Source organism: Pectinophora gossypiella, chromosome 22, assembly GCF_024362695.1.
Source record: "Pectinophora gossypiella chromosome 22, ilPecGoss1.1, whole genome shotgun sequence".
Lineage (NCBI taxonomy): Eukaryota > Metazoa > Arthropoda > Insecta > Lepidoptera > Gelechiidae > Pectinophora > Pectinophora gossypiella.
The window spans coordinates 8108001-8125044 of record NC_065425.1 but is presented as its reverse complement, the minus strand read 5'-3'; the positions used below and the strand labels follow the sequence as shown (position 1 = coordinate 8125044).

General features: G+C 40.3%; 2 protein-coding genes and 1 long non-coding RNA gene across 7 annotated transcripts in view; 1 reads left to right on the top strand and 2 right to left on the bottom strand.

The window, feature by feature from the left end:
• The window catches only part of LOC126376987 (disintegrin and metalloproteinase domain-containing protein 19), a 130608-nt gene extending 129879 nt beyond the window's left edge, over positions 1-729 (bottom strand). The window contains exon 1 of the mRNA XM_050024553.1: positions 439-729. Coding sequence (XP_049880510.1) covers positions 439-568 — 130 coding nt within the window. The 5' untranslated portion in view covers positions 569-729. The remainder of the gene's footprint in view (positions 1-438) is intronic.
• Positions 730-1163: 434 nt separating this feature from the next.
• LOC126377285 (uncharacterized) lies at positions 1164-2001 on the top strand. Its single transcript, XR_007567825.1, has 2 exons — positions 1164-1246; positions 1736-2001. It is a non-coding gene; the product is annotated as an uncharacterized LOC126377285 (long non-coding RNA).
• LOC126377013 (glycerol-3-phosphate acyltransferase 1, mitochondrial) overlaps positions 1981-17044 on the bottom strand; it is a 79006-nt gene continuing 63942 nt past the window's right edge. For all 5 annotated transcript variants that reach the window (XM_050024606.1, XM_050024601.1, XM_050024603.1 and 2 more), the window contains 12 exons: positions 16152-16388; positions 15244-15336; positions 14270-14364; positions 12700-12836; positions 11704-11802; positions 10111-10309; positions 9450-9631; positions 8394-8541; positions 7221-7423; positions 6871-7010; positions 5262-5407; positions 1981-4602 (listed from right to left, as the gene is read on the bottom strand). In XM_050024606.1, coding sequence (XP_049880563.1) covers positions 4412-4602; positions 5262-5407; positions 6871-7010; positions 7221-7423; positions 8394-8541; positions 9450-9631; positions 10111-10309; positions 11704-11802; positions 12700-12836; positions 14270-14364; positions 15244-15336; positions 16152-16388 — 1870 coding nt within the window. In that variant the 3' untranslated portion in view covers positions 1981-4411. The remainder of the gene's footprint in view (positions 4603-5261; positions 5408-6870; positions 7011-7220; positions 7424-8393; positions 8542-9449; positions 9632-10110; positions 10310-11703; positions 11803-12699; positions 12837-14269; positions 14365-15243; positions 15337-16151; positions 16389-17044) is intronic.

Here is a 17044-nt window from a genome sequence, read left to right as displayed (position 1 = left end):
GTCAGCTTTATAAATAAACAGAGAAGGGTCATATATTTATGTTACTAGAATGATTATAATAAAACTAGCAATAATAAGGTGACTGTTAACATTTGGTAAAAACAAAGCAAAAAATAGGAAATACCTACCATGCTTTGTATTCTGTTTATTGAACTTAAGCTTTTTTTCTAAGTACCTTTTGATAAAAACTGTGATTGGGTAGGTATAAACTTTTAAAACACTTATTAGCGCTAGATACAGATGTACCCTTATATTTTTGATGTTGTCTACGAAATAGCAGGTAAGTATTTAATTTGCAGATTAGTTCGAATATCAGCCACTGTATAAACTTTCTGAAGGTACACATCATGACAATAAACACTAAGTTTTCCGCTTACAAAAACGAGAAAAAAGGTGTCTATAAACGTATTTTGTAAAAGGATTAAAGCTATAACTTACTTAATTCCAGAGCTCCTACGCTGTCCTTTGTCAGAGCTAATAAAATTAAGAAATACACAAGATATAAGCACGGAGCACAAACACCACCACACACATACATTTTACCACTTAACAGAGTTTGTGACATCATAAACACTAATATATTTTCTTCATGAACTACGAAACAGTCATGTTTCGTAGTAAAAATAAAGTTTTATCTTCTAAAAAAGGCACTGCACATCATTTATTTGTCCGACCGCCAGCGAACCTCCCTCACATGAAACAAAAAACAAACTGATTGAAAGAGCGAGCAAGCAAGCGCGGATTTCGTTTTGTGCGCGCTTGACGCGACCGCATAAGTGTTGCCATTTCGTAGCTAGAGAAAACTACAAACTTTACAAATGTGTACTTTTTATAAATAAAGGATTTCGCTTTCATGTGTTGTTTTTTTTCTGAATTTCATTAAATGGTACTATTTTTCTACATTTAGAAACAATTAAAGAACGTTGTTTTCTCAAGTAAATACCTTCAAATGAAAGTTTTGATTTCTCAATAAGGCGAAGTTTGCGTTAATGGTAACACTACATAAAATATTTGAACTGACAACTGCTGACGATTGGTCAAAAATATACTGTCAAACTTAACAACCAATCAGAAGCGCAACCCTAGTGCCATCTAGTGACTGATAATTGAACTAAAGATTTTAACCGAGTTAATAAAAGGCGGGATTTTTCTATACGTTTGTTTAGACATCTTCAAAACAAAGGGGTGTTTACGTCTGTAAAACCAATCCTTCGGCATAGAATAAAGAATAGAATGGGTACCTCAGGTATGTACTATTCTGTGTTGACTCTGTGCGTATTATCTGCCAGCGGCATTTCCCATTACTACATCGGTTCTCCTTGTCCGTCTATTTTCGAACGTTTCCGTTCCGGACGACAAATCCATTAACTCTACCCGATATTGTTGTTTATATGTTTTTGCAGTTTGTTTTGTACTAATGAGAGTAAGAAAAAAATACGTATTAATTAAATCAATCGCTTAGTGATGTCATTTCATGTAGGGGTATAGTGATGTCATGCAGGTGTACAGTAAAGTCATGGAGGAGTGTAGAGTAATGTCATGGAGTGGAATAGGGACACGTCACTGAGGGACAGTGACACCCTCCCCACGAAGTAACACCCTTCCATGACGTCACTGTAACCTGACCAGTGATAGTTTTTAGATACTAATTCTAGTAAATAAACGTATATTTATATTTGTAATTTTGAGCAATATTAGTAGTTATGATAGGGGAGTTGTTGTTTACACTTTTCAGATGCAAAATCATCATCATCAGCCGATGAGATCGGGCCTTAAACCATCACGCGGGACTAACACCTTAACGTGCCTTCCGAAGCACGGAGGAGCTCGAGATGAAAACTTTTTTGTGGTCTCCCATCCTATGACCGGCCTTTGCGAAAGTTGCTTAACTTCAACAATCGCAGGCCGAGCGCGTTTACCGTTGCGCCACCGAGCTCCTCCAAAATCATACAAGGAATTGGCGAAATAAAAATACAAAAATTTAATATAAAGATCGGTTTATTCAATCGTGTTTGTTCCTTTTCGCCCTCGAAACAAATACATGGTGTTCTCTACACAAACTTCGTCAACTTAGGAGAGTATTTTAGTATAAAAGACATTGCTAGTCAGTCCGCAACCAGCCAAGCACTAGTGTTTTTAAATTTTCTAGATATTAGGATCATCAGACTTCTTTATAAAAGGCAATAAAAAATATATTCCAATGCATTATAAAAAATCTGCCTGGTAAAAAATAAAACGTAATATATTTTTTGCAGTGGTAACATGTCTACTCACTTTCCAAGTCAGTAAATTCCAGTGTTACCATTAGAGAAACTATTTGAACTAATTTATGATCGCTTTTTTATTATAAAAAAAACAACAGTTTACATGATTAAAATTATTCTTTAAATAACGAACGGATTTTTCAGTGAATAATTTTACAATACGCCCATTTTATTACAAAGAAGTCTGCAAATCCAGAATGGAGGATAAATATAGTTTTTTTAACAAAATCTCGCTTAAGTTGCAATCATGAGATCACTAAACAGAATTTTGTAAGATATGATTACAACGGTTGACTGAAATATCGTATGAAAGCCACAATTAAATTTAAATCGATAATTTCTTAGCTCTAAATTACTATTCAAGCACCTATTAGTGCGGCTTTCAAAAAGGTTCTTTCAGTCAACTGTACCTATAAATTACATCAATTATAACCTTTTTCCAAGACACATAAGACCTAATTCATATTATACATAATATAAAATCCTATAAAACTTTATGCTAAGTACATATAAGTATACATCGGAAATTCTGGGGCATATGTATTTAAACTTGACGATAGTCTATAATCTATAATATAGAGTTGATATTACCGTACACCACCTCACATGACTTCTTAAAATAACAATAATCTGGACGGTAATATCAACTCTATATATGGTCTTCCGCAAAGTTTAGGTAAATATGTTAAAGAATTCCCGACTTATACATATAAGCCATAAAGTTTTATAAGAATTCAACTTTATAAGTTGTTGGGATCACAGATCAATAGCTGAAGTATAAATATCAAATATTTTTGGCTCCAATCTTTGAGCAATCTCCTTCATACACACCAACCTACATACAGTGTTTATATACTAAAAAATAAACATAAGAATGTATGAAAGATATCCTTTACATACTAACAACATAACAGTAAATCTAGATTTTATTTTGACTTAAAATAAATGTCAACATTTATTGTTCAAATACTTGAATATTTAACAGAACTGTGCGTAAATTACAATACATATTACAAGGAAACATTCAAGTACTTGTACGATGTCAAACTAAATAATTATACATAACGTAAACAGCGCAGCTTATTGTAGACGAAAAAAAAAGAATATTATATTCCAAAGTAGCTGCAAAAACGTAGCGTCCAAGTTTTTCTTATACTCTTATTACAGGAACAAATCACTAAATGCTTTCATTGATAAGTTCTACTAGGAGAAAAACTTGTGGACTACAGAGACCTTCGTTGAGTGCGCGCGAACACTTGTGGCGTTGTAATCAAACAAGTGATTGACAGACATAACCTATGTTTTTGGTTATAAAAACTATGAAAACTAGTGTTCCCAAAGCACTAAATAGAGGTTAAAAAGATAATTATTGTACTCCATAAGGACTCAACACCCGAATCGCTTACACTATATCACAACTTGACGTCTAGAGAGTCCTTTTCACTGGTAAAGAATCCGTCGAACCACAGCCTGAGTGTCAACAAATCGCCATATTGTCGTAAGACCGAATTTTTTCAAAACCATACCCCATTGTTTACACACAATAGTGTGTCTGGAAATCTCGGCCTTATGTGGACATAGCATGCCTCTCTTTCAGTCAGTTCTAAAGCATTCTCTGAGGACAAATCGTCACATTTCATGGTCATACAAATATTAGGACTGAAAAATTGCAATATGCATGTATCATGCAATGAGCATCAATTCTACAATTCACTCGACTTTGTCTATAAAGCGCGTCATAAGAATTATTTTCTGCACCAATGCTTAACTTAGGTATTCTTAATCCATTGCACTGTAGTACAGTCTATATTTAATACAGTCATTATCTTCACCACTGTGAAGTCCACAGTAACACCCTTAATCACTTCCAGAAATCAGTTCGGTTTACCAGTTCCAGACCGGTTGTTGCACTTTTCACTTCACTTTAACCCTTTCAATGCTGTGGACTTATATGTTCTTTCTAAAAATGTGCTCTTACATATTGTGGACGAATTTCAGAATCAAAATTATAAATTTTATTCGGCCAGTATGTGCAAGACATTTTTGGCACTACGCACGGAAAGGGTTAACGTTCACAACACTAACACTGAAACTTTTATATTCTGTTATTTTCAATGAAATCCAATGCTTGGGTAGTTGTGGAGTCTTCAATGCAGCAGTGACGTGGTCATGTTAAACTTGTATATGTTGTTGCATATGTAGTCTCGCGCGGCCTGCTTGTCGTAGGGCGTGCGCAGGCGCATCCTGCGCTCGCGGTTCTCCACGTACATGTCTATGACGCCCCACTGTCGCAGCAGACGCAGGCAGTTGCGGATCGCATCTGTCGATACAGCTTCACCTGGAAATTTAAGGAAAAGTTAACATACTAACAGAGCTGCACGACCGGGTTGGAATAACAGCAAATACACTCCAATAATGTTGTTTATTATTTCAAACAATACATGGAGATAGTTCAAACAGATGAGGGGAAATTAGAAGCGCGAAGGAGTTTCTAGCGAGAAGTAATTTGGCACAGAGAGAGACTAGAAATAAGTAATTTTTGGGAAGTAGGTCACCTCAACGTAATTACTCTCATAATACTCACATAATTACTGCAACGTAGCTCACAAGTTGGACACTAAACGTGAGCACGCGGGTTTGTTTACATTTTATTATATCAATATTATTAATTTAGGTGGTGGTTTCTCATAATGGGTTCAGCTGATTAATTAATCAATCAACTGTTATTGCACTAACAAAACATGCAGGATTTAATTCATTCTGGTTAGCCTGTAAATACTTCTTTTATCGTGTGAGTTGTGAGGTGGATTACCAACCTCAGCAACCCTGGTGTAAGGGTTATTATTGAGCCGCCAAAGGCCCCTGACCATGTATTTAAACGTGCCTTCCAAAGCAAAGATCATCTTACTTTCGGACAATGGACAATGAAGTGATTAGCCTTTAGCGACAGTAGCGATACCTGGTGGGAGAAATAGGTTTTTATCGTCATTAACTCACCGTAAACCATCTTGTTCTGCGTGAAGTCCTCAGTGAGGGTGTTAAGGATCCTCTTCTCGAGTTCTTTCTGCGAGCCGCTATCCAGACAGCGGCAGGTAGCCGCGTATGCTTCCAGCAACGGACGGATCGTCAACAGCAAGCGGCGGCTGCAAGGTCAACCAATGATATTACATATTATACAAAGTTTTAGTAACATCGTAACGAATACTGAGGGGGATGACTCAGACCATGATTCTGAGTTATATCAAGTGGAATTTTCCGTCGCAAAATTCGTTTTATACTATATTCTTGCGATGGAAAATTCCACTCGATATCAACTCAGAATAGTGAGCTGAATCATACCTATCAGTATTCGTTACAATGTCACTTATACCCCATATATGTACGTACAAGTAGTCATACAAATAGGTATGGGTGTAAGTGACACCGTAACGAATACTGAGGGGGATGATTCAGACCATGATTCTGTGTTGATATCAAGTTGAATTTCCTGTCGGAAAATTCATGAACATTTTAGCGTTTTTTTAAATTAATTTCATTTCGCAAAAGTATGGAAGGGAAGTCTAAAAGAAAAAGATAAAAGAGGAGCGTCTGAAACACGCCCTTGTTTAAGTAAGTTAACGACTAAAAAAAATAAACTGACAAATCGAAGTAAAACGAAAATATATATACAGGGAAAGTTCAAAAGAAAAAGATAAAAGACAGCCGTCTGAAACACTCCCTTGTTGTAAGTTGACCACTAAAAAAAGTAAAACTGTCAAATCGAAGATAAAAAAGTTAGATAGATTTAAAAAACCGATAACGATATTTTGTATTCCAATTTCAAAGTGCAAGCACATTTTTTTTTATTTCTTTTTATATTTACAAGCTTTCCGCTTAAATTTGTTTTTTCTTTGTTTCAGCCAACTCCATTAAGGGCTAGAGGCGTAAGTTTAAGTAGTCAGTTGATGTAATTTTAGAAAAAGAAATTCGTTGTTCTGTTCGTTTTTTCAATTTGAAATGTGACGTGTAAAGTAACTCGTTATATTATTATGACATATAACGAGGAAAGTTATGAGTATGAATGTGGATGGGTAGGGGACGACCCAAGAAAGATTAGATAGAGAAAAAAAAAAGAAAAGAAAGGAAAACATGAAACAGTAGGACTAGGGCCCTGTGCTAGGGGGTTTTCTGGCCACGTCTTTCCCTCAGCGATACAGATTCCGATGTGGTAGTAGTTTTACAGCTAGTTACATAATATGTACTTAAATTTTGTTTGACGTTCAAAAAGCGCTAACTTTGTTAGCCAATTTTGAAAAATAAATATTTTTTTTTTTAGATGGATTGTGTGAAGTAGGATATGTGTGTGAAAGGTGTGAGTACTCAGATGACGACTGACAGATATGGATGGATGAGGAATACATGTAGTGCCAACCCCACTTAGGGTGGTACTAATAAACTAATCTCAGCTGAGACTGTCTTCAGGATCATGCTCAAGTCCCTGTTTTTATATAAGAACTGTCACTTTGACATGATCTTGAGGGCAGTCTCGAAGCTGAGATTATCAGAATCATTAGTTTATTAATACCACCCCTAGAGTGGGATAAGGGCAGATGACAAAGTAACTCACCGTTCAGCCAACGCTTCAGGTTGTTTGCAGACCTTATACTTGATGTTCCTGGTGGGGTCCGGCATCTCATCATCATCATCCAGCTCCAAGGTCTTAGCGAACCGCCGCGCCCATTGCTGCTCCGCTATGCCTTCCTCTTCCTGCAAATAAAAAAGAAAACTAATTGCGCTGCTTGACAACCCAGTCAAATGAGATACTATAGATGTAAGTACGTAGTCGTTACATGAGTCATGTCAGGGCCTTACGGCGGCTCAATAATAACCCTGACACCAGGGTTGATGGGGTTGGTAATCGACCTCACAACCCACACGATAGAAAAACTAGGCTGTCAATGTGATTGCTGGCCTCACCTGTACTCTTTCAATGACCCGGTCATTGATTAGGGTGTCGACGGCGTCCAGCATGCGCTCCTCGATGCGGTGGCAGGGCGGGCACAGGATGAACTCCTGGCTCACCACATTGCACAGCTGCAGGGCAGCTTCCATTAGTTCAGAGTGGCGAACTATTTCCTGGTCCGCGTCCGGCTGGGTTAGTATGCTTTCTAGGGCCGTTGCTGTGATAAAAAAAGGATAAATTAAACACACTAAACGCCAGCACTTGTGCCATCCAGTGCCCTGTTTATGAAAACTTACAAGCCCTGTACTACAAGAAATATTCTTGTATTTTTTTTTATTATTACTAGAATGTGTTTATCAAAACTACACATGTAAATTGTTACATGTTACAAGTGTCAATATTTATTTCACAAGTATATTTTACAATCCGTCTACGAGTTTTTTGATTATTATTGCGTATGGCAGACAAAAATAAAATATCCTGCATGGATCATATATCCAGCTTAAGCTCCCCTAACCAAGTCAAGTGAACGAGTGCCCTCTACACCGGTTCCCAGGTGGCATAGCCGGGCTTCATTGTGTGACGGATGCGGCAGACTCTTTTTTTGATAAACGTAATTTACACGTACTTGTGAGTAACTTGTAGCTTGTGAACGTGTAGACTTGTAAGTTTTGTTAAACACGGCAGTTGTATTGCGGGTGTCTATGGGCGACGGTATTTGCTTACCATCAGGCGACCCGTTTGCTCGTTTGCCCTCTATATTATATAAAAAAAAACTAACACAGTTGGTTCGACCATTACAGACAGCGATACGGCTCACCACCTATCACGTTGACCTAATAGAAAGCTCGGTTTTTTGTGAATTATTGTAGATTTGACGCAAATGGCATTAACTACTTGGGAAACAAATGAGGAGCGCTCAGTGCTCTCACCCGGTACAGTCATGAGCAATATAAGGTGCCCACTTTAGGACTCTGTCGCACTAACATATTTGACATTTAGTGAGACTTACAGTTCAATTTGTCAAAAAAGTTAATGTGACATGGTACCAAAGTGTATACATATTAATGCTCGTGACCGTACAACATTTAAGACAACAGGCCCGAGGGTGCCCAGTTGGGCGGGAACCTCGGCTCAGGGCGTCGACACGAGAGAAGACTAGAAGATGCAGCACACGGGCGCCTCACCGAGTATGGCGGGCGCGGCGTAGTGCGCCACGACGGCGTTGGCGTAGTACGACAGCTCCAGCGCACCCGCGATGGACAGCACGCCGCGCACCTGCTGCCTGTCGCCGCTGCCCTCGCGCCGGACCAGCCCGCGGCCCAGCATGTCCAACTGGCACAACATCCATTATATTAATAAACGAGAATATAACCTATATGTCTAATAATAACATGAGAATAAACTTCGATCATATACTTTCGCAGCATCGAAAGGGTTAAGATAGAAATTGAGTTACACGATTAGGCCTTAGTGTTTGTATCCATAAAAAAAAAAGTTTATTTAGGTAAAACCTACGACACACATATACATTTACAACATTAAAATATACACACATTAAATGCATGACGTAAACCGTTAAGCCGTTGGTCCCGGCTATTACCCGTAGAAACACCTCCACCAACCCGCAGCGGAGCAGCGTGGTGGAGTATGCTCCATACCCTCTCCGGTTGATTGAGAGGAGGCCTGTGCCCAGCAGTGGGACGTATATAGGCTATTTATGTTATGTTATGTAAACGCATGACGAAAATTCGTACGGAAACGCGTTATAACTTGCGACCGGCGAAAAGCTTTGGAAGTTTTGCTCCATACGGAAGTTTCGATGCATAACAATCTGAATAGCATGGAGTAGTGCCATAATATTGATCTTGAAACTGGTTTGATTATCGTTAAACGCTGTATACTATGAGGCTAGTATAACCACCAAGAGTGGATCAAGCCTTGTTCTTCTTCTATCGTGTGGGTTGAGCCGCCAAAGGCCCCTAAGATGGCTCATGTAACGACTACTAACTTACATTAGTAAATAGTAACCGGGACCAACGGCTTAACGTGACTTCCGAAGCACGGATCATCTTTCTTTCCGACAATCAGGTGATCAGCCTGTAATGTCCTATAACCAAACTAAGGATCACAAAGTGAGTTTCGTGGTGTGTTCCCAACGGGTTTTTAACCCGGGACCTCCGGATGGTGAGGCCACGGAAGCCTGACATGCAATAGATGAATATAAATAGGTGTGCACTCACGGCGTGCTTGAGCACGGTGCCGGCGTCCCCGGCGTACAGGTCCCTGCCCGCCCCGCTGAGCGCGGCGGCGCGGGCGGCCACGCGGGCGCCCAGCTGGCGCACGCCGCAGCCCGCGCGCTCCTCCGTCAGCAGCACGTACGACACCACGTTCGTACACATCAGCGCCGTCGCTTGGGCCGCGTCTGTCGCAGGAAATGATCTCAAAAATTGCGTAGTGTCTTAAGTCAAAGCACACCCCGGACACTTCATATAAACTACCTCGTTTTACACAGACAACACACACTGACGTTTCGTACACGCGCAAACCTAGCTCAGACGCTGGTGGGGAGCGGAGAGTTACAGTTCTATATGTACGTATTATTCCTTATACTACGGTCAAACATAAATTATAAAAATTCTGATTAAGTACTAAAGAAAGACTGGGCTAAAGAAAAACATTTTCTTTTTTCTATATTTAATTTGTTCAAGTTTTTACACACGCTATGACGTTTAGTAAAACGTAATTAATTGGAAACTAACCTATTGTTGTTAAATTAAAGAAACACATTTATATTCTCTACCATTTCTTGCGCAGTTGTCATGGCTCTCTTTTCGTAAGCACAAAAGACGCTTTAAAAGATAAGTTAAATTCCGTCCGCCATCTTGTGGTCAACAAACTCACCGTAAACAAGATGTCTGCCGATGGCCTCGACCATCATCTTGTGGTCGGTGCTGACGTCAGCTCCGTATAGACTCGAATGGCTGTGGTTGTATAGGATCTGTCTGTCCAGGTTCACTGCGAGGTTGTTGTTCGGCGGGGTCAACGTCCGCTCGATCGGCGCCTTGAGGTAGTTGTACTTTTGGAATGACGTCACCAGCTCCTAAAAAAGAAGCATATCGTGTAACATAACATCACGCCTGTATCCCTGAACGGGTAGGCAGAGGTGTATAATATGTACTATACACACAATCGGGCGTGGGTGTGTGTCCCTAAAAAAATCATCACCACAAATTAAAGAGCCACTATAGCGAGTAAAATAAACGCGCCACCTATTGATGCTAATTGCGCGCCAAATAAGCATGTCCGCCCGCCCGCTCGCTACTGCTCGCCATAATTTTTGTTGTTCATTTGTTATTCACTGATATAATTCTTTATTTTTGATAGTTTAATCTTCTTGAGTAAATAATGACATAACTAAACAGTGCAAAGTGTTTTTATTTGAAGGACGCCTATACCACGCTCTAGTCGGTGTAGCATTCTCCATGCTACTTTTTAGGGAAAACTGGGGCAGTGGGTTCTCTCTTGCGTCCCGCCCCGCAGTACTCTGTCTCACCCGAGTGCGAGTGGCAATGCATAACGGAAGATGCGAGTCACAGCGACTGTAACCTGGAACCTGACAGAGGGCAGAAGTAACTGTCACTACTATTCAGAGGCGGAGGACAGGAGTCCTAGTACGGCTTTGAAATAATACTACTCTGTACAACCAAAAAATATATATTGGATAAAATATCACGTTCAATTGTTCGAAACAATTCGTGGCTGACTTTGTAAACTGACGTATCTGCATTTTTTTTCTTACTGTCTTATTGACAATAGCATAAAGATACAAAACAGATTCGCCAAAAATTTCAGTTACGCCAGTTAGCGACATTAGCGACGAATGATTGTTCCATATCAGTAAAAATCTATTGACAAGTGACAAATAAAATCACAACGGTAATTTGATCAAAAGTTTGATCGGATAAAGTTTAGTAATTTGTATCAAAATTGACAAAAATACTATTGATCAAACTGTTTAAATACCAAATTATAAGTATAGTTAAGAAATAATTAAGTAATCATATAGAAACTAAACAACATTTGAGATAGTAATTCATCATCATCAGCCGTACAACGCCCACTGCTGGGCATACGCCTCCCCCAAGGATCTCCACGACGATCGGTCCCGCGCTGCCCGCACCACGGAATGGCGACCACGTGTCGGACGACGCTCAGTGGGTAGGCCCGCTACAAGGTGGACCGACGATCTGGTGAAGGTCGCGGGAAGCCGTTGGATGCGGGACCGCGAGATAGTAATTAATAATAATTAATTAGTTAATTGGACGAGCACTAGTCCAGTATTTGTATATAGGTTAAGTTACGTGTAAAAGTGTTTTTGTCTGTTGGCAAACCTAATAAATAAATAAATAATAGTATTTACCACTACACTTGGCTGTCAATTACATAAACACCGCATTTTTTTCCCATCAACAATTCATGAGTAGTTAAACTTACTTTCAATGAGATCGGCTGGTTGAAATCGACCCGTATACTGCCGTGGTTAGTGTTCAAAGTCCTCCAGATGCCTCGCAGGGCTGACCAGAAAGTCTCCATCTATAAATAAAACAAAATACGTTATTATTAAATTCTTCGTTTTTTATAAAACGGCCTCCGTGGTCTAGTGGTTGAGCGTTGGGCTCACGATCCGGAGGTCCCGGGTTCGAATCCCGGTGGGGACATATCACAAAAATCACTTTGTGATCCCTAGTTTGGTTAGGACATTACAGGCTGATCACCTGATTGTCCAAAAAGTAAGATGATCCGTGCTTCGGAAGGCACGTTAAGCCGTTGATCCCGGTTACTACTTACTGATGTAAGTACGTAGTCGTTACATGAGTCATGTCAGGGGCCTTTGGCGGCTGAATAGTAACCCTGACCAGGGTTGATGGGGTTGGTTCTCCACCTCACAACCTACACGATAGAAGAAGAAGATTAAATTCTTTTCTTTTGAAAATATGATCGCATCCGACCACAATCAATCAATCTGTAGTATTTTATTTCACGATTAATAGGTACATAGGACAGGTGCAAACGGATAAAATAAGCACAATAAGGCAGCCTTACAGCTAGAGAGCAATTCCTGCCAGGCAACCTTAGGGTGAAAGAAGTCGATATGGGGCGGGATGGTGCAATACATAAAATAGATAAAATAAATATGAAAAATAATCACTCGGTCTTCTTCCATCGTGTGGGTTGTGAGATGATGTCCAACCTCATCAACCCGGGTTAAAAATGCCAAAAAAAAAAACATCACATGATTAATGGACGGCCCTTAAGAATTTTAAACGTTTCAATGAGATCTTCACGTTGCCTACGATACTCCAAGGTGGTTAAACCAAGTGTAGATAGTCGAAGCTCATATTCAACATTACGCAGGACTGTCACCATCTTTGTTGCTCTTCTTTGGACTCTCTCTAGTAATGCGATGTCCTTCCGAAATATATATGTTACCTGTTTGGGCATCCCAAGCTGTTCCCTCACGAAGCTGCCGTCGACAAGGCGGTCGTAGTTGAGTGTAACCGGTACCAGCAGGGCGTCGTCTATGGTGCCCTCTAGGTATGCCTCCAATATCACTGACAGGATTCCCGCTGGAATAAATAATAATAATGTAAGAATAAAAGAATCATCATCATCAGCCTATTAACGTCCCCACTGCTGGGGCACAGGCCTTCCCTATGGATGGATAGGGAGAACGGGCCTTAAACCATCACGCGGGCCCAGTGCGGAATGATGGTTATTAACGACTGCTAATGCAGCCGGGACCAACGGCTTAACGTGCCTTCCGAAGCACGGAGGAGCTCGAGATGAAAACTTTTTTTTTGTGGTCACCCATCCTATGACCGGCCTTTGCGAAAGTTGCTTAACTTCAACAATCGCAGACCGAGCGCATTTACCGCTGCGCCACCGAGCTCCTCAATAAATAAAAGGACAAAATAAAATAAAAAAAGATAAGTGTCAAGTAAGTGGGAAAAAATCTACCATCTGCGAGCAATTCTCGCGTGCGATGACAAAACCGTTACACGTATGTATGATACGATGGAAATGTTTATCTTAAATGGTCCTACAAGAAGCCAGGCCTATGATTAGGGCTGTGTAGATTGATCTATATACGATTTTTTTTAATTAATAAAGGACACTGGTCATTTCTGTCCCAGGCCCTGCGCGAAAGAAACTTATCTCATAACGTTCATAAAATTAGGTAAATTAAATCTAAAAAATCCGCATCGCTGAATTAAATGGCGAGCATACTGAATTGGCCTAATGTTCTTGTTAAGGTGCAACATTTTATTTCTTACATTTTTTTCGTCATGTTTTTTGTTTATTCGTTAAGGCCCGATCTCCCTATCCATCCATAGGGAAGGCCCGTGCCCCAGCAGTGGGGACGTTAATGGTCTGGTGATGATGATTAAGCCATTTTGTATGTGAAATATAGGTAAAAAAATAATAATGGCGAAGTGATTGATGAGTGATTTTTTACCTTTCACAACTTGATCTGATCCATCCAAAGTAAGCGTGTTAACAATCATTTATATTTATATTTTATTATAACACCATAAGAATTATAGACGATTTACGTAACATTCTTAACTATACGTTTGCTATTTGTTTGGGTGTTAGTGACGTCGTAACGAAAACTTTGAGATATGATTTAGGCCATGGTTCTGTGTTGATATCAAGTGGAATTTTCCGTCGCAAAAGTATAGAACGGAAACCTCAAAAATTTTCATGAATTTTCCGACAGGATATTCCACTTGATATCAACTCAGAATCATGGTCTGAATCATCGCCCTCAGTATTCGTTACGTTGTCACTAACACCCATGCGTACTTGTATGGCTAGCTGTATATATACTGTATTATATATATATTGGTGACGTCATAAAGAATTCGGTATGTTCACATAAGCTCCGATTAAATTATCTGTTTGGTCATCTAGCCTATTACACTTGGATGTTATTTACCTTAGGGTCTATGCCCAGCATTGGGTCATATATAGGGTGTTTATATTTATGTATGTTTACCTTTAGGCGGCTGCGGTTTTCCAGTGCGCGTTCGTCCACCTTCGATGAAGAATTCCAGATTATTGTTAGCTGCTAAACTGTTCAGGATGTATGCCCTGGAAGAACAACAAAGTTTATAACAACCAATGATTAACAATCTCTGCAAAAAAGCGTCCACGGCGCATCTTGTCACTAAGGGGCCGTCCATTAATCATGCGCGGCGCGACAGGGGGGAGGGGTCCATGAAAAAATCACGAAATATCATAAGGGGCTGAGGGGGGGGGGGGTGTAGTAATATATCACGAGTATTTATTTTTTCGGCAAACGCGCGATACTGAACTGAAAAGCGGCGTTTCGTGCAATTATTTTGGTAGGTACTAAAAATACACGTGATATAGGATAGGGGGAGGGGGGTCTTGAACCTCACCATTTATCACCAGGGGGGGGGGGGTGTTAAAAATGCCAAAAAAACATCACATGATTAAAGGACGGCCCCTAAGCCACGGGCGTGTCAAGATCGAATTTAGTCAAAATGGGCGTAATTACGACAGATATTGTTTTTTATGTTATGAGCATATATGTTTATGTTATGTTATGGGCGTAATTACGACACTGTACGACAGACATTGTTTTTTATTTTAACAACCATAACATCTTATTTTGAGGGATAGAACTTATACTATTTACATAACTTTTTGAGAAAGGTGCATTGTGAGAATGGTACGCTTTATGCATGGGGTGCATTTTGCGAAAGGTACATTATGCGACTGAAGAGGTAAGCGGATCCTGTGAAAATCGGGATAATGCTAGGGTGATGACACCTCTGTCTACGGCCACGAGCATTAATATGTATACACTTTGGTACCATGTCACATTAACTTTTTGACAAATTGAACTGTAAGTCTCACTAAATGTCAAATATGTTAGTGCGACAGAGTCCTAAAGTGGGTACATTATGTTGCTCATGATTGTACACCTTCATACAGGCCAAGTACCTCAAAGCGGACTTGTAGACGGGGTCGCCGTGGTACTCGGAGCCGTCCACCCGCCGCCTGATGTAGAACGCACCACACCCGCGCAGGAACCAACTGGAACAGAACAAACACTATGAGTAACAGGGATTCATTTATCATTTAACACATAAAAAAAAGTTAAATAAGTTGAATAAATTTATACTGTAAATGTTTTGTAAATTTGTGTGCAATAAAGTGTTTTATTATTTTATTATTATAACATCATCATCATCATATTATAATATATACGTCTGATATAAATGGATATATGTATGTATGTATTTATATTTGTATTCATATATTTCTATTTTATTTTTATTCTTTATTTTTTTTATTTGTTTTTTTTAATGTTAGTATTTTATAATTTTATACAAGATGTTGCACTGCCCTGCACCAAATTGTAATAAATGTTTCCTTTCCACTAGTTGCCTGGAAGAAATTGCTGCTTAGCAATAAGGCCGCCAGATTGTGCTGTATCTATCGTCCATTTGTGTAAATTTGTTTTGTATGTTGTGTATAATAAAGTATATTTGATTTGATAACATAAACAGCCTTTATACGTCCCAATACTGCGTGCTTCGGAAGGCACGTTAAGCCGTTGGTCCCGGCTGCATTAGCAGTCGTTAATAACCATCAATCCGCACTGGGCCCGCGTGATGGTTTAAGGCCCGATCTCCCTATCCATCCATAGGGAAGGCCCGTGCCCCAGCAGTGGGGACGTTAATGGGCTGATGATGATGAATGTAGGTAGCAACATAGTTCTGTATGTATCTGATCCAAATATCAAACAACAAAAGGGCAGCGCAGGACCGATCGTCGTGGAGATCCCTGGGGGAGGCCTATGCCCAGCAGTGGGTGTCGTACGGCTGATAATGATGATGATGACTTACCCAAAGAAAGGTATCCGCATGTTGTCTCCGGCGGCCACCAGCGGCGGTCTGAGCCCGGTGAGGTACAACGTGAACGTCACCAGTATGTAGTCGAAGTGCGAGCGGTGCAGAGGCACGAACACGAGCGGGAGGCCCGCGGCCTTGGCGCGGCGGAGGCGCTCGATGCAGGCGCTGCGGGTGCCGCAGCCGCCGCCCGCCACGCGGCGGATCGCCTTGTGGCACAACCACGCGACCAGTCTGGTGGACACCACATCGGGTTATTTATTTTATTTATTTATGTAACACTATGGTGTAGTCTAATGTCTATCTGTCACATTCGCACTACCGTGTATAATCGCATAGCCATTCCGTTCGCTCCACTGCGCTAGCTATCCCGTGTATTCCCGAACGTCTATCTCGTCATGTTTTTGTACCTATCGATAAATGTTTGCCTATTAACAAATATGGAACTAACCCATTGCTGGACAACGTGTCTCTTGTTAACACGTCACATGTCGGACATGTTTGTGATAAAAATGATAACACGTTGTATGCATATTGTAATGATTTTAAAAGTAATGTGTCTTATTCCATGAGCGATGCTGATCTCGGAGGACGCCCCATTTTACCTATCGAGGTTTATGGTCAACGCGGAACGGGATTGGCTGATACCGCAGCGAAACGTAGTGTTGCAGGCTCGACTCTTTACGCCTTACTCCAAAGGAACAACCACTCCTTTCGTAGTGACGTCATGACAGTCAAACTCGCCGACGGTACTTTGCGCAACATGGATGTTCAACTCGCGGACGTGAATGTTAAACTTGAAGGTTCAGTTATATCTAACACCTTCGTTATTTTTCCGGACGCCGTTGGTAACGACACTTTGTTAGGCATCGATTTTTTACGAAAAGCTC